Source organism: Pungitius pungitius, chromosome 14, assembly GCF_949316345.1.
Source record: "Pungitius pungitius chromosome 14, fPunPun2.1, whole genome shotgun sequence".
NCBI lineage: Eukaryota > Metazoa > Chordata > Actinopteri > Perciformes > Gasterosteidae > Pungitius > Pungitius pungitius.
The window spans coordinates 15,665,164-15,682,565 of NC_084913.1; the positions used below are offsets into that span (position 1 = coordinate 15,665,164).

Below are 17,402 nucleotides of genomic sequence, written 5' to 3' on the forward strand. Positions count from 1 at the left end.
ATGTGCTATGTCTTCAGGATAAGCACCATTAATGTAAGACTTTGATGGCCAATGTCTCTTGTATTGTTAAAATGGAATATGTATCAAGGGACAGGCATCTGAGGATTTGTTTGTTTTCAGAAAGGATTAATCCCTCAGTAAATAATCAGTTTTAACACAAATGGCTCCAGGAGACTTCTGGGCAACACTAAAGCATTTCAGTGGAAACACACTACTGTTTTTAGCCATCAATTGATGATATAATTTCTGTGGAATTCATGTACTACTATTTTTTTTTAAAGAGCTGTAAAATCAAGAAAGAAACAAATGGTCACCTGAGCACCTCTCATCCAGCTTCTGGTGGGCTTAGACTACAGTAGTAGGATAGTTACGCTTTTGAAAAAGAATATGTATGCCAGTAAAACTATAAATGAATAATAAATCAAAATAAATAAATCCTTCAAAAACAATCACTGTAAAATGTATGTAACGTTGTATGACTCGTGTTTTTCGTCCCACTCCAATGCAAAACACAATCAGTATCTGAACAGCATGTCCACCTGCTGCAGACAATCAAGGAGACATGCTTTTGGGACATTGTGGGAAAGATTTACATTTGCTTTCTAGGGGAAAGAACATTTATGGCCCCCTGGTGTTTCTATGGTAAATGCAGCTCTCCTGGAGCCCACTGGTCACCACGTTGTGACTCGTTGGTTTAAAGGCGTAGTGGTGGCGCCTTGGCGTCCTTCGGGACCTGGTTCGCCTGCTGTAGGGTCACCAAGGTCCCACACCGGCTGGCCTTTCAAGGGTTCTGCACGCTACGCCTCCAGTTACTAGGGTGGAGAAGTGTGCTTCATCCATTCTGGGCAACCCTTTTTTTAAATAACTCTGGTGTTGAACTATCCCTTTAATCCGTTTTTATTAGTTAGTTATTAGTTAATGTATTGGTACGTAACAATGAGAAAGTGAGCTCACCTTGCCCTTGACTCTGCTCTGCTTCCTCGTCCTCTTCCTCTTCATAGTCCACCTCCTCTGCTTCCTCCTCTTCCTCCGCCTCTTCCAACCTCTCATCATCACGCTCTTCCTCCTCTTCTTGCTCCACATCGACCTCCTCTTCCTCCTCCTCCTCCTCCTCCTCCTCATCTTCTTCTGCCTCTCCATCCCCTCTCTCCATTACCCCTTCTTCGTGCTCCATTTGCTCTACGTTGTAGTCCACGTAGCCCTCCACCTCCTCCACTTCCTCCTCCACTTCTCCGTCCTCCTCCTCCTCCTCCTCTACTGCTCCTTCCTCCTCCTCTTCCTCCCGGTCGTCCATCTCCTCTGTGCCGTCGGTCTCGTAGCACTCCTCCATGGTGGAGTTGTCCATGTCATCTAGGTAGGTGCTCCTCTTGGGGAGGTTTCCAGGGTTTGTCTCTCTAGGCTCTTTCTCTTTTTTGCCCGGGGGCAGCCGTACACACTGCAGAGGGGAGATAAGAGGGCAGCCGTTAGCCTCACCTGGCTACCAATGCTAATGCTCATTTGCTACCAAGTGTTAATGTGCAGCACTTTACAAGCCGGAATGCAAAGCACTGCGAGGAGAGCAATGTGAAACTTTGCTTAACAAACCCTAATTAGACATGAACTCATTAACTATCGGGCAATTAGAATAAAATGCCCCATTCTGTCTAGAACAAAGGGATGAGAAAAACACTATCCCTGAAGCAAACTAAGCAGACCATTTGGTTTATTTTCACATTAAATTCCATTCAGATAATCTTCAGACAAAACCAGAATCCACTGTGCATGCTGCACAGACGTGGGCCGAGTGCCACAGAGCCCAGCTGCCCGGCTGGGGTTGACTGTAAGAGGGAGGGGACAACCTGTAGCTGGATTAATTGAATCTGGTGCGAGGCACCTCGGGTTTTTAATGTATTCTGTGCTCCCCCCGGCAGCAGGGGGACAGATCCTAATCGGATAATCTGGCAATCTGTGTATTCGCTCAGGCTATTGATCACAGGGGGCTTAATCCGTTTCACTCATCAAACCTCCGAGAGCCCCCGAGCCGCCACCTGCGTAAGCTGCATGTGTGTGACTTTGTCGGGCGCGTGGGGCTGAGGTGCATGCGTTCAGCCCCCACACAGTGAGAATGATAATGAGTTCTGCTGAGTGTTTTGGCCCTCAGATCAGCCTCTTGTCCAGGCCGCAGTGTCACAGAGCTAAACACGCTCTGGGCGTGTTCACTCGGCTGTGAAATATCCCTGGCTCCTATTTTTACAACCTCTGGATGTTTCCACCGGCTGTGTGCGCTACTTAGAGCGAGACTTGATGTGAGAGAAAACGTTGGCTGTTAGAGGTGTGCTGTGCTGGAAAAGAGGTGAGCTGGGAGGCTTTTTCCTGTCAATGTCCAATATCCGGTCCTATCCATCCTCCCCTCTCTGCTCAGTCCCTGACGTCCATCAGTCAGCCAGGGTACAGTCTGCTGGCAGGCTCAATCTCGGCAAGCCCGGGGATCCCTTAATGGTCTGACCCCCTGCACCCCCCCGCAACCAGGGGCCTCATTTCATTAATCCAAGCCCATGTGGAAACTCATTCCCTGCCTGACAGCCAGATCTCAACCCCAGGGCAGCATCAGGGGTCTGTGGGACAGTTGGGGAGTGTGTGTGTGTGTGTGTGTGTGTGTGTGTGTGGGCGGGGGGGTGAACGCTACAGCACTGTGATCAATAGCGCTTGTGACCAAACATCTCAAAAGCACATTAAAATGCCACTCATCCTGGGCCCCTTGCGTTCCGGGGCCCTCTCCAAATAAATCAAGGAGGCCGGTCCCAGTGGGTTAGCAGTCGCCAAGGCAAGCATGTTGGCAGCAGACGAGCATAGGAGGGTGGGGGGGAGGGATGGAGGGAGGGAGAAGCGGTGGCTGAATGTGCGCTAAAAGTTGCTCCTTCGTTAGAAGTTACTGCAGTGGAGCGCCTCGCCTTTAATGGGGCTTGTGCAAAGGGGTCTCAGGTGCTTGCTACAAGGCAGGAGATGCGTTTGCCCCTGAAATGACTCAGTCGCAGGAAGCCCCCCCCCCCCACAGCTGCGCCATCCCGCCACCTCGGTGTCGCGGCGACCTTGACTGCTCCGCTCGTCATCAACAGGCTCGCTGCGCTCGGCAATTAAAATTACAGAAATAATTAGGTGGCGCTAAAAGAAAAGACTCTTCTCCGGGCATTGAAAGAAAGCAAATAGTGGAAGAGCCGCACCAGTCTCCCTCGGCTTTGTCCCCTGGCACAATCACAAAATCCCCCGAGAGGAGAGTGCAGTGTGAGAGGTAGCAATCAAAAAAGAAAAGAGCTTCGGATCACAAAAAGACCACTTCATATTTCATGGAGTGGGCATCCTCACCATGATAAGATGGAACAAATTCTATTACTGTGTGAACAAGTGGCCCTTGAATGCATAAAACCCCCCCCTTGTGGAAATGTTACAGAGAGGGGCCCCGTTTCCGGAGCGTTAATGCGAGGCGGGGAGTGGAGCAGCAGGAGGGGGGGGACGCCTCCCGTTCAGGCTCAATTTGGGGGGCGACAGCTAAGCGACTGCTGGAATGCGACAGCGTTCCACGGCGCCTTTATTAGCAGTCGTATTAGCGGCTGTCCTCAGCGGGGGGGGCGAAGCTTTAGCCTGCCATTAGCATCACACGCTATTCGTCTGCCTGACACCGGGATGAGGCGGCTGGTGCCTTTTCCCTCTCCCCGGCTCTCTGTCCTAACCCCTTACACCAGCTCCTCCATTAGCCCAGAGGACACACGTCAGCTCCGGCCCGCTCTCTCTCCCTTTCCAAATGTCCACCACTGGCTCTCACCCCTCGTTCGCCCCTATCTCTCCTCAACCTCCTCCTGGTTGTCGCTCCTCGGCTCTCCCCGCTGGAGATGGGGGGGGGGGGGGGGGGGGGGGGCGCGCCACCTCTGGCCGTGGCCCCCCCTATCCAGCGGAAGTTTCTATAGACATGTGTGGCAGTGCCCCGTCTCCATGGTGATACCCTCCAGAAATCCATGAGGGATTCCGCCATCCTCACAGCAAAGCCAGGGAGGAGGAAATGAGAGAGCAAGAAGGACGGGGGGGAGGCAAAAGGGAGGATATATATATATATATATATATATATATCGCATTTGTGCACGCAGAAATTGGGGGAAATATAGACGAGCTGTTGATAAGAAAGAAGAGGGATGTGTGTGTGTGTGTGTGTGTGTGTGTGGGAGAGGAGAGAGGATCATTTCAGAGCTGTCAGGCATCTCCCACCAGCAGGGGAGAACAAAAGACGGAGTCTTGGTGCAGGAGGCTCAGCACATGGCAGACGCTGCAATTTGGGGCGTTTTCTGTCATCTCCGGCTCTCACTGGCACATCGGCTGCTGCGGCTCATTCACACACACACACACAAACACACATGCACATGCACAGACACGCACCAGTTGGTCTAAAAACTCATCAAATATGACTTTTTGGGTGTAATAATCCTTATGGTCAGATGAACATGTATGATGCCAGCGATGGAATTACATGTCCACAAGGATTTAGAGTCTTAGGAACACAAGACGTTGAAATGTAATCTTTTCTCGTGCTGGTTGAATGTTTCCGTGTCTCAGACGGTGGGTCTAGTGGCGAGGTAGCTAATGTGCAGCCCGCCTCCACATGCCTGAGGCAGACGCACAGACGTACAGCGCCCAGCAGCCACTGTGGCATCTTGGATTTCAAAGATTTATCTGCAGAAAATAAACTCAATCTAAATTTCTATTTTCGTTTTTTGAGCAGGAAGGCTTGATCAAGAAATAATCAATAATGATAATAATGTTTAGATGCCAACAGAGTAGCGCTAAATGAGGGTTCTGCATTGCGTATTACGTCAATCTGGTGAATATATAAAAAAGACTGTCTGTTTTGAATACATAACAAAAATCACCCGAACCCTAGAAATCCTTGTGCATGACTGGGTAGCGGAGGTCCTGAGCTGGAAGACTCATCCAACAGCAGATTCTGGGCTGTAATGCGCCTATCTGTCATGCTCCAGCTAAATTCACTCCTGGATTAGCTAGGTAAGGAGTCTCTCCACCAGCGTAATGACTTCCATCAATCACCACACACACACACACACACACACACACACACACACACAGAGGCCAACTAGTTAGCTGTAGCCCATTTGGAGAAGGAGTCCTTTCCTCCAGTTGGTTCTTTGTGGGCCTCAGTGTGCCGACATTATGGTCGTATCCTTGGATCGGCTGACAGAGACCAGCTGATGGAGACCTAATCCCTCCCTTCATTTAGTCTTTTCATGTGCTATTATTTTGTTGAGTACCTTTTTCAATTCATCTATTAAGCATTTGTTTGATTAAATGTAACAAAATAGTGGAATAGAGTATTTCAGTCATTATGTGGATCAGCTGTTCAGAGGCCAGGGCTATTATTTCGGACAAAGAAATCCACCTCCACACCATTTCTTAAACAAAGGTGTTTAGTGGTATTCTATATTATTGTCAGACCATTGGACCTTTTTCTAAAGATTGAGTAGGTGGCATCTGGGTCCTTTATGAAACCCGAGTGGAGAAGATAAGGAACCTTACTGCAGGAAGACATTCTTTTAACGCTAACTATTGCCTCATGAAAGAAACCACCATAAAAAAGCCTTATGAATGCCCATAAGCGTGTGCCCTCTGCGTGTTACAGTGAGATCCTCACTCATCGTCACGTTTACCAGCCTCCGCCTCCCCAGCTGAGGAGGAGGGCGTTTTTTTTTTTTGACGTTGATGTAATTTAGTTGGCAGCCACTCTGAAGGGAGGGCAGGCCGGGGGTGGGAGGGGGAGGTCCGGGACAGCGGAGGGCTTGTGGGGGAGGGGGGTTCAGGGGTTAGAGGTCAGAATGTGCCCGGCCTGGAGCTGGCCCAAAGCAGTCCCCCCCCCCCCCCCCCCCCCTCGTGCGTACCCTCGGTTGGCACACTCCGCGCTTGCTGCTCGTGATCTGCTATTCCCTTTGATGTCTGTCCTCTGGGAGGCGGTTATAAAGAAAAGGAAAAAAGAGGGAAAGAAAAGCGTCAACACCACCTGTTTATCTTATGCCAGGTAACAGCAGAAAAGGTAGTCCGAAGGCTTCTCATAATATGCACAGGAAGCAAATAAGGGGGGGGGGGGGGGGCGTGGAATTAAAAATAAACACATGGCATCAGAGAAGACGCCGTGACGAGAGAAGCAGATTCCTGCTTCTCCAAGTTTGTTTGGAATGGACCTGGAGCTTGGTGTCGACGGATGCAACACTACCGTTAGTCTCACCGGGCCTTCAGATACGGGATAGTGTTGTAACGAGCCATCGCAGTGGCACGAGACGCATGCCAACGTCTCCTCTCAACAATGGTGTGGAACCCCAGGGCTCTGAAGTGTGCGAGCTAATGACAGAGCCGACGGATCCATCACCCTCGGTCCACACTGGCTTTTTGCTGATATAAAGCCTCCCCATTAAATATGGAAATTTCCCTTTTTTTCTGTGACAGATACTTCACAGAGGGGGGCTGATGGCAGAGCCGGTGTTTTTTTTGCAAGGGGACGTGGCAGATTTTGATTAATGCGACCTTATCTGGTGGCGCACATGGAGGAGGAGGGGTTGCTGAGCTTGGCGGGGGCGGATGGCTGCCTGTTCTCTTCTTCCTTTTCCAGGCCTCTCTCTCCCCGCTCCGCCGTGGTTAGCGCCCACCCTCCATCTCTGTTGTGATGTTAGCGTTGTGCGGCCTGTCCTCGCCCTCTCTTCGCCTCCTCAACGCTCCCATTTCCTTCTGCAATCCCACTCATGACGCTTCCCCTGCTGCTCCATCTCTCTTCCATTTGGGATCCTTAACTCCTTTCCTGTATCTTCTCCTCTCCCTCTGCCAGGCGGAGTGTGCGGTGCAGCCCCCCCCCCCCCACCCCGTGTCGCTCTATCCCCACCTGGCCCGGTTCCAATGCTTTTAGTGAGAACTATCTGTCAAGCTATGAATAATACAGGCCCGAGGCTGGCGTTAGCTTGCTAGCTAGCTATGTGGAATCCAAATGAGGTCTACAGCAGGAAGAGAGCACTTGACTTTTAGCTCACTACCGCGCGCGCCCTACCAAGACAGGCAATTACTCAGCCCACAGCCCCAGCTGCAGCATACACACACACACACACACACGCGCGTCCCCTGATCAGGAAACAAACAACATTTGCCCATGCAGTGACACAAGTCTGAAACTTTCCCGGCATACACAACTGAAATATCTGTAGGATAATGTTTCCTTGCTTATGCAAAGAAAATATGTTTTTGATAGGGATTGATGATGAAATTGGGAAAATGAATACATTGAAGCTAAACAAAGCGAGTATTCTTGTTGCGCCCGTTTACGAGTCGGTTTGAGTGACACGTCTGGTGAGGCAAACTTAGAACCAGCGGAGGAACTATTAATGCGTTGCGGCAGTGTGGAGAGGTCCATCAATCAACGGCAGAGTCACCTCATCATCTCTTATCTGTTGATTAACAGGAGAACACGTCGGACACCTTTATCGCACTCGCCCCAGCGCTCTGGCGGCGGGCTGAGAGGGCTATCGCATGTATCGGCCACATGACACATGTACGGGTCACGTAATTAGTTTTGCGCTGAGGCGTCCCGAGGTGAAGGCGTTAACCCATCCATCATCGCATCTAATCACTCGTTGGTGGAGTGTGGGATGTAATTACAGCGTGCTAGGCAACCACAGGCTTCACAGGTAAAAATAGTCATACTGGATGAGAGCCTTCTGCATGCGTTTGGCATGTGTGTGCGTGTGCACAAGGTGTGTGTTTTTGCCCGTGGGCGTTTGGAGGTGTCTGTGTGGCGGTGTGTGCGTACGCATGCCTGCGTGTTTTGTGGTAATGAGATCTAGTTAGTGATGCTCCAGAGTGTCTTATTAACAAATAATAACAGCGCTCCTTTGTTTTTTTTTGTTGTTGTTTTTTTACCTCTTCTCCTATCTATTATTCACACCTCACAGATTTACTCATGATTCTTTTATAGCAGCATCTTGTGCAACCTAGAAACTAAATGTCACCCGAAAACCCTCCTGTCACATGGTGCCATGTGTGCGAACAACTACATTATGTTTCTGCGCGTGAATTGATGCGTTTCATTGTCCATCCCAAAAGTGTCCTGCCTTGGATTGTGAAAGAAATCCCCGTGTATCTGCGCAATGACACAGAGCTATGAAATCGATGAGTTGGGGTTTTGCGGATCAGTAACGAGGGCTGTAGTGAGGCCATTCTGCCATTCAACACATCACATCAGCATGACGTCCTGTGTACTTTCGCTGGATCCGAAATTGCCAGGTTGAAGAGAGGCACTCAGCTGGGAGCGCTGCTCTACATGTGAAGTAGGTTGTGTGTGCGTGTGAGGGCTTTGCCAAAGAGTGTGTGTGTGTGTGACATGCATGTCTGGTTAGCATTGAGAGAGCCTCCGTGGGTGTGAATGTGTGTGTCAGAGTGCTAGCCTTGGCCTCTCGTCCCTCTCTCTCTCTACCTCCAGGTGAAGAGCCTCTTGTGGAGGCCCTGCTCCAGTCGAGGCCACTTGAAGCCGGGCTGGCAGCTCTCTCGCCAGACTGAGGTGAGCCTACAGAACACCACGAGTCTTAGCGGCAAACACTCAGTGGACTATCAAGACACTTTGGCACCAGCAGGCGGTAACGCCCCGTGCTACAGAAGATCCTCCATTGACTCCCAGGATATTGGTTCTTTTACTAAATATGTTGGACAGAAGCTGCCAGGGAAAGGACAACATGTCAGTTGTGCTTATAAGCCTGCTTTAGTTCACATTTACACTGGTCAGACATCGGACAGTATGTTTCTCTCATTTTAACACCAATGTGTTGGTGGCTCTCTTCCTTCTTTATGACATTCCCATTCTCTCTTTGGCACGTTGTGGGATTGAAAATTAGACAAAGTTGGTGTTTATTGAAAAAGCCGATCACCCAGTGCAACCGCGTGGCTTGTAGGTGTGTCTTTAAGCTCCATGGCTCAGGGGGAGAAGACGCGTCCCCTCTTGGACACACATAAAGGTTACATAAAGTGGGAGCAGGTTGTGGGTCAGACTGTAGCTTTAGCTATGACGCAACTGATGTCAATTTGTTGCCCAAACAGCATTGTTTTGCATCCAAAACCTGACCAACTTGTAAAGGGTGGACCTTTATTCTGTTTTGAATGAATTGTGCTTCAGGGCATTCGTTACAAAATGAGGAGTAACTTTCTTTGCTATCATACATCATTGTGTTGAGCATACATCAGTTCACAGTACTGGCTGGACTGCGGCTCCTCGGTGGGATCCTCCTCTTTCCAGAATCTCTGCATAAACTTCCCCCGGCAGGCTGAGTAGGGTGAAACCCCAATAGTTTGAGCACACACTCAGCCGCGTTTACGAGGTCGTACCATTTGTATAATCCAAGTGTTCAAGCTTAAAGGCCGGCGTATGAGGATACGCTGCATTGCTGGGTTGCTCTTTATTTATAGCATTTGTCAACATTAACCCAAACACAGCACTTCACCAGATCAGCTAAGGACTGAAAACAGAAGTGTTTCTTTAGTGACCGCGGTAGATGTTGTGTTTCGCCTGTCAAAGTGTTCAAACCAATGAGCTTCCCCACGGGAGAGACCCTGAGACTCATTGTACCACTCTGCTGGTTGCTTGCTGCTGTTGTATCTGTCTGAGTGCTTTGAGAGCATGAGAGAGCAGAGATGGCACTGTGTGTGTGTGTGTGTGTGAGAGAGGGAGTACATAGCATCCCGCCTGTAGAGATGGCATTTAAGTGTCTCTCCCTTTGCACTTGAATAGTACAGGAGACCCATTACCTCGCTGTGCACGTTTGTGTATCTACCAGCATCTGTGATTGTGTGTGTGTGTGTGTGTGCGTGTGTGCGTGCGCGTGTGGCTTCAAATGTATTTCCGAGCCTTTCCTGCGATGGTCTCTGTGCCCCCACGCGACTCAGCCCTCTGCCTTTCTGTTCCGATCCGTCTCTCATTCATCATGCTTCCCTCCCTGTCCTGCTGCCAGAGGTCTCTGCTAAAGGTGTAATTTAGCTCCTACTGTTCTCTAATTTCTGCTTTAGTCAGGAGGGGCGTGGCTGCCCCCCTGACACCGTGGATATAATCTGTCAATCATTTCCACCGGCCCGGGAGATTGCGTTCAAAGTGAGAGTAATTGTTAAGTCTGGCCCAGCGTGGGTTGGATTGAACGCCCTCTCGCTTTGGCGCCGAGGAAAAGATGTATTCCGAGGCAAGGCCAGGTGGATTTGTGAGGCTTTTATTGTCACTGAGGACAGGGGGGAGTTCTCCTCATTTCACCTTTTGTCTCGTCCAATCTCTTTGCCTTTGCTCTGCTTCTGTCCTCAGTCCTTCACACACTTTCTAATACTATGGTCTTTTTTCATGCATTTCTACCGACGCTCCTCTGTCCTCTTCCTCCATGATTATCAAACCCGTCTCTGTTCTGTTTCACTTCCTGATCTGTCCTGTCTTTCTTCTGGGGACCAGAGCTGCTATCTTGTTTCTATCTGTAAAGTGTTTATCCCCCATTAACGGTGGATGGCTCTGTGATAAGCCATCCATGATAATACACTGTGGTCCCTGCGACACACATACTATTCTAAAAAGAACATGTAGTCAACATTAACCTGTTCATCAAGGTCCTTTTCATCACATTCCTTGGAAAGCTGAAATCATAGCTGGTGAGCAGGAATGTTGAAAGAGTTCCTCTTCCTTGGCTCTCCTGGTTAAATTATTGAAACCTACTGTAGAAAACACTTGACTCCCAAGTTACCTTCCTGTTCCACAGAACATTTTTTATTTATTTTCATGTTTCCCTTTTCATTCTAGGAATCTCTTACCTGTATTTGTTGGTGTAGTACTGAATGCATTCTGTGAATTTGGGCATTCAAAAACAGCAGATTCAAACCAACCTTCGTGATGCAGGGCATCAAAAGCCTCATGACGTCCCATGCGTTCATAATGAATGTCACTGCCCCTGCTGCTTGGTGTAGGCACCCGGGTCAATCACCTGTACCCTGTTTACTAATGTGCAATGCACAGCCTGCACATAAAGGACCCATCAGCCTTTGTCCATGAGCAGACGCATCACAGTTAACCACACACCCCTCTATCGACCCTGTATGTAGGACAGCTGCTGTTATTGTTTTGCAAAATCTGTACAGTATGCACATTAAGTCAAGTGTAGATATTAGACATCATACATGTATAACAAGTGCAGTAGATTAGGAAAACTGTCTAGTGGAAATTTGGCTTCAGATAAGGTGGGTTTAATAATTGACAGCTTGCCATGCCCCGCCCCTCTCAGTTATTGTTGGTATGCCTGTCAGGCCTTTTTTATTCTTGCACGGCTCAAGGTGGCAAATCTTATCAGGTGATTAGGCTTACATTAGCTCCGTGACGTCTGGCGGATTTACAGGATTCTGTGCATTAATTAACAGCAGCCAAGCGTTGAGAGGCTGTGGAAATGCTCCCAATCCCATACATCACACCTTTAAACTCATGAAAAGTGTCTTCAAATCTGCACCTGATATCTACGTGATGTCGTGCTCACCCACACTGAAGCTAGAGCAAATCCTCAGCATCATAATTAACCACAATAGTTCATGCATATTGAGATGGCAGCATGGTTGCATGGCTGTGTAGCTCGACTTAGTCCTTGTGATGCATAGAAGGAAAAATGTAACGTTAAATTCTCCTTCAGTTAAATGCAATATTTTTATCTCATGTTTTTGACAGACAAAGAAAAAATTATACAAACACAACTCTGCCTTCAGTAGGGTTTAGATAGTTTGTGTTTAGCGGTTGAGTAGCAATAACACATGATCGCTAACGTAGCTAGCGTGCTAGGTAACTGAGCAGCTCGAGCTACTCAGTTCACATTTCATTACGCTTTAGCATGTAGAGAAATGCACAGCTTCACAGGCCTGTTGTCTTTGGCTATAGCTGCTGAGGCTGTGATTGGACCAGCACAGTGAGGGGGAGGGGTCATACCATCGCTCTAAAATGTCAAATGAACATTTCCGCCAATGCTGCTAATCCACAACACGTGTAATTGATACTAGCTTACAGAGTGCACGCGCTCACACACACACACACACACACACACACACACACACACACACACACACACGCAGTAGAAAGGCGCAGTAACCCCCGTGTGTGAGTCTTATGGCATTTGCAGGGCCTCTGAGGATATTCAAACATTATAAGAAGCAAGAGAGCGGTGGAGAATACGGATGGTGTGCAGCCGTCTACAGGGGAGGGGGGAGGAAAAAAAGGAAAGAGGGGGGGTAATTAACATATTAATGACCCCACCTTCCTACAGCTTCTGTCGGATAGTCCAAACACTTTGATGAGTATGCAAATGGGAGCAGCAGCATCTGAAGAGGGAATTAGCTCTGCCACAGACAGCCGAGAGAGATGGGAGGGGTGGGGAGGAAGAGGAAGGTAGGAAGAGAGGAAGGAAGGACGGAAGCAAAGGAGAAAGGAAGGGAGGGACATGGTGGGGATGGTGGGCACGGAAAACAGGCAGGGAAGAGGAGGAGAGGAGGAAGGAAGAGAGGAGCGAGTGAGATGGGAGAAGACTGAGGCGTGCCGATGAGCTGATATCCTCATGTTTATTTTAGGGATATTTAATTATGTGCCGTGCACGGTTAATACAAATATATGTGTGTGTGTGTGTGTTTGCAGAATGAGACAGAGATACAGTGATCCTAAATGTGTTAAAGATGCTTTCCTTTTATCCTAGCTCTGGCTCTCAGATCGATATGGAAAGGTGTGTGTGTGTGTGTGTGTGTGGGGGACTGAGGCGGAGACACACCAATGCTTCACCAACACGCTCGTCACGCTCCACAATTATGTGGAATAATGAAAACGTTTCATTAACTGGAGGACTTCCTGTTCGCCCCGTGATTCAGCTCTGACACCGGCGATTAAAGCCGGGGCCGCGACTCGTCCGGCCGCTCGCCGACGCCAGGACAACCTCGTGTCCTTTGTGCGATGGGGCGACTCCGACGGGGGAGGAATGAGGAGCTTCCGCAGTCATCCGCCTTAATTAACTGTTCTCAACACTTGCCCGGCGCTGACAATGAACGCGGCGTGCTCAAGGTGAAATCGTGCAGATCTAGATTTGGCTTTCTTGATGAATGCAAATACGGGAGTGAATGCTTTAACTCTGCCTCAGGCCCGGAGTCCTCCAACGCCTTTACATATTGATAGCTTTTACATGGGACGTCGGTTTATTTCCCCAAAAGTGTTCTTTGCAGATACACGCGGCCAGGTGAACAATTACCTTATTCTCCCAAGCCAGACATCCATGATGGATTCCGTGCTCTTTGATGATGTGATAGTGTAAGACGTGACAGTGTCTCCCTATAATCGTGGCCTTTGTTCAAAATCAGGGGAATTCCTCCCTGTGCATTTACACCATAATTAGCAGAATCCGGTGGGCACAGTTACGTAAGATGGCTCTTTTTGTCTTTTGAAATTGGATTCCTGCAGAAAGAGCCATCTATTTCCAGAAAAGGGGGGTGGGGTGGGGGGTTCGGGGGCCATTTGTATCCCAGTGCCCCTACCATGCAGTCTCTGGCACAACGCTATCCTACCCTGTTGAGCACATGCGCAGCGCACATACATCCTAATAACCACGATTAGCATGGAAATGAATGCTGAGAGCTCGCAGCCCGCCCCCCCCCCTATGAAAACCACGAGGAGTTTTATTGAGACGGGCTTCCTGTTCAAGCCATCCGCTTTGAAAGGAGCAGGATGCCTTCACCTTCAATGTCTGTAATATCTGCTGCTGTCATCAAGCAGACACAGGGCAGCTGGAGGGACGCCCTCTTTAAACCGTGCCCCCCCCCCCCCTCATGTCATCCTACCCATCCAGCTGATTTGCGTCTCTGCTCCTGTAGCCGATACTCCGTGCACCAGTGTAGGCAGGAGGAAAACAATCTGGGGATCCACTTCACACTTGGTGGGTGTGTTGCTGGGGATCCAGGGATGTGCAATTTGGAAAACGGGGCACGTTCAATATGAATAAAATAGTTGTGTGCAGCGGGGGGCCTTCAGGGCTCTGCAGGCCGAGTGGAGCATGTAGTCTGCAGTGGGTCTTTACGGGCCGCGGCTCATTGGCTGCGTTCCATCAAGCTGCTGGATGCTGGGGATTCAAACCTTACCACCAAGCACTTCCTCACTTCCCCGGAGTCAACGAGCACTGAGCGGTTTTGCGTCATTTTACTGACATGCGGACACGCTGTAAGCAACAACATCAGGAGCTACTTCCTGTGAGTCATCATAAACACTGTTCATGAGAGGCACTCAAATCCGATCAATGTGTATACGACAGGTACACTAGCGCCCGGCTGAAACTCTTTCTATTTTTGTTTTTGGACCAGTCCTTAAGATTCCAGTCCTGTCTGACTGAGAATATAGTCTTCTTCTTGGGGATGTCAATACACACACACAGTCCGTAATACTGCTAGTATATAAAAATTGCAATACTTAGTGGGCGGTGAGTGAGTTTTGATGCCGACTGATAAATAAGGTGTCATCTAACCATATGAACACCGATTTGTTGGCGCCTCTACGGGAAGAAAGCCCTGGTTAGCTTCCACAACGTGAGTCTATTCACGCATCACCCGGCTTTAAATTGTTGATCGTTTGTACCAGATAAGGACGGCTCTTCCAAAGTGGCTTCAAGCTAATCCAGCTATGTATGATGAACAACCATGTCTTTCTCTTCGGCATCACTCACACTGCTCCTGTCATCACACACAGTTCTCCGGCCATTCCTGCGCGTTACATGGCTGCATACAAGTAAGGCATGTACGCTATCACACACGTGCGATGACCTGCACGTCTGAAGCAGAGCAGGCTGCTGCATGCAAAGTCAAGCGCGTTCGTCCTGAAGACCATCAGCTCTCCGGGGAGAGGAACCATCGAGCGGCATTATCGACATTATAGACGCCTCAGCCTGGAGATAGGCTTCACATCGATCCCCTGATTAATTACTATCTGCAGGCGGCGGCAGCAGGGTACGTGTGAGTGTTTGTGTGTGTGTGTGTGTGGGTTGGGGGGAGAGGGGGGGGGGGGGCACCCAGAGAAGTGAGGTGAGAACTGTAGAAAATGGGGAAAAGGAGGGAAGAAGGGAAGGTGAGTCAGGAGAGCAGAGAGACGAGGGAGAGGAGGGAGAGTACACGTTGTACAATCTATGAATATCAGCTAAAGGCAAAGCAGTAATCTTCCAGGTGGAATAATATTGTATTGATATATAGGTAGGGATGAAGCGTTATCTTAGCTGCAACAGCCCCCTACCACACAGCCAAGGACACAATTAAATTCACACATTACTGGGGTGGAAACAACTTGCAAAGACAAGTAGAGGACACTGTAGTGGCCACTGCTGTTTCCAGGTTATACTTTTCACCAAATAACGGTGAAGACATACATATGCAGCAAAAGTCAAAAGTTTGGACACATTTGAATTCAGTGGTAAATGTCTCAGAATGAGTGACTGTACATATGTATTTATAAATGTATTAGTATTTAGGTATATATATATATACTGTATTCATGTGTGTACATATCCAGTCAGAGATGCACTGGACAGGCAGGCTGAGTGGCTAACATTAATGAACTCCAGTTGGATCCTTTGGGCTACACTCCCCGTTCTCCCCAGAGACTGTGAGGAACATAAGTCAATAAGCTGCTACCATGCCAGTGTGAGGCCTCCATTAGGGCCATTGCTTGGGAGGGGCTGCCAGCACATTTGGATTTGGCAACAAGGCTATTTTAATTGAACGTATTGTGGATCGTCCGCCCTGCTCGGTGGAGAAGACCCTCAGTCAAGCCGTTCCTCGTGGTGAGGAATTATTATTCATTTTAAAAACCAATAAGATAACAGACAGGTTTTTTTAGAGCGCGTACCACAATTGCATCCAGGAAATAGCCTTAGCCTACTCAGCTAATATAGCCCATAAGCTAAATGGAGGCACCCCAATTTGATTACTAACTATAGTTCAGCTTTAGGTCCGACCGAACAGTTTGATACATCAATACTGTGATATAGGACCTTTGGATATTGTGAATATATGAATCAAATATTGTCTCTTTGGCACAAAAGGCTGCATTGCAGTAAAGTGATGTGATTTTCTTACCAGAATTTTCAATCCATCTTATTATTTACCTTTACTTATTAAATCCACATTACTCATGAGTATTGATCCAAATATTTTGCAACAGCATCAATAGTCGATCCTCCAACACAGGTTCTGATACCAGCTCCTCTCATACAGGCTTCCCAGGACATAACAAAGCTCACGTCTCTTTACTTGCACACACTACACATCCATTCACTGCACTGAATTCACTGAGGCTAAATGGAGTATTTGATCTGGACACACACATATGCAGAGGCATCACAACTGGAGCTTGCCCCCATATCACCCGGCCTTTACCCTCATACCCCTTAAACACGTATGCAGGGAACTTTTGCAGTGACTTTGAAACAAGCTGCGATGTACCTTCCACCCCCTCACCGCTGCCATCAAGAATGTGAAGGCTGCAGGCGTAGGAAGGGAGGAAGAGCGCTGCTGCATTCGTAATGGGTTGATAATGGTCCATCACGCTAAATATCATCAAACACAATCAAGACAAAAACTGAATAATTCAGCTTGTCTAGTTGGATCACTAAACGATGAGGAACTCTGCTTATTCCATTTTTCATATCCGTTTTAACAACCAGCGCAAAGGAGGAATCGGATGCATTTTGACTCAGCTTTTGTGACGATAAGGAGGGAGGAGGAGGAGGAGGAGGAGTGAAGTCTCTCTGTGGCCGAAGACACAGCAAGACAGAGAGATGTGTGTCATCAGAGCTCGCTGTTGTGACCGACTGTCTCTACCTCACCCAGGAGACAACGGTCGCCCACTCTCTGTGTGTGTGTGTGTGTGTGTGTGTGTGTGTGCATACCAGTGCAGTGCACGTTTTTCAATCCCACTGACCTGAAAAGCTGTGTTAAGACTGGATCCACAGGCACTAGGAGAGAGACAGAGAGAGAGAGAGAGGGAGAGATCATGACACTTGTGCATCCACCGGCTCTTTGTGTAACACATGAAAAGGAAGCTGCTGAATGGTTGATCACTGGGACTGGAGATCTGTGGAGGCTTACAATGAAATGTGAAAAATGTAAAAATCGGCTCGTATTTGTATAACGAGCTATACAAATTCCCTTTTTAGAACATATGCCTTAATGTTAATTTAGTACTTTTAACAGATTAGAAATAAGACCTGCAATATGCATTCATCCAAAAGTAGTGTACCCTTAATCTAAAATAGTTTCAAATGAGACCAGTATAGTAAAATGCTTGGTCCTTTGGTGTCCGTATGGGATTAGAGGAC

The 17,402-nt window shown here is 48.4% G+C and overlaps 1 protein-coding gene across 7 annotated transcripts in view; it reads right to left on the reverse strand.

Moving 5' to 3' along the window:
* myt1lb (myelin transcription factor 1-like, b) overlaps window positions 1–17,402 on the reverse strand; it is a 78,942-nt gene that overhangs the window by 27,436 nt on the left and 34,104 nt on the right. For 5 of the 7 annotated variants that reach the window (XM_037486720.2, XM_037486721.2, XM_037486719.2 and 2 more), the window contains 2 exons: window positions 17,006–17,039; window positions 955–1,435 (listed from right to left, as the gene is read on the reverse strand). In XM_037486720.2, the coding sequence (XP_037342617.2) occupies window positions 955–1,345 (391 nt within the window). In that variant the 5' untranslated portion in view covers window positions 1,346–1,435; window positions 17,006–17,039. Of the gene's footprint in view, window positions 1–954; window positions 1,436–5,915; window positions 5,963–17,005; window positions 17,040–17,402 lie in introns of those variants that run through there. The other 2 variants (XM_037486725.2, XM_062557228.1) reach the window with 2 other exon arrangements.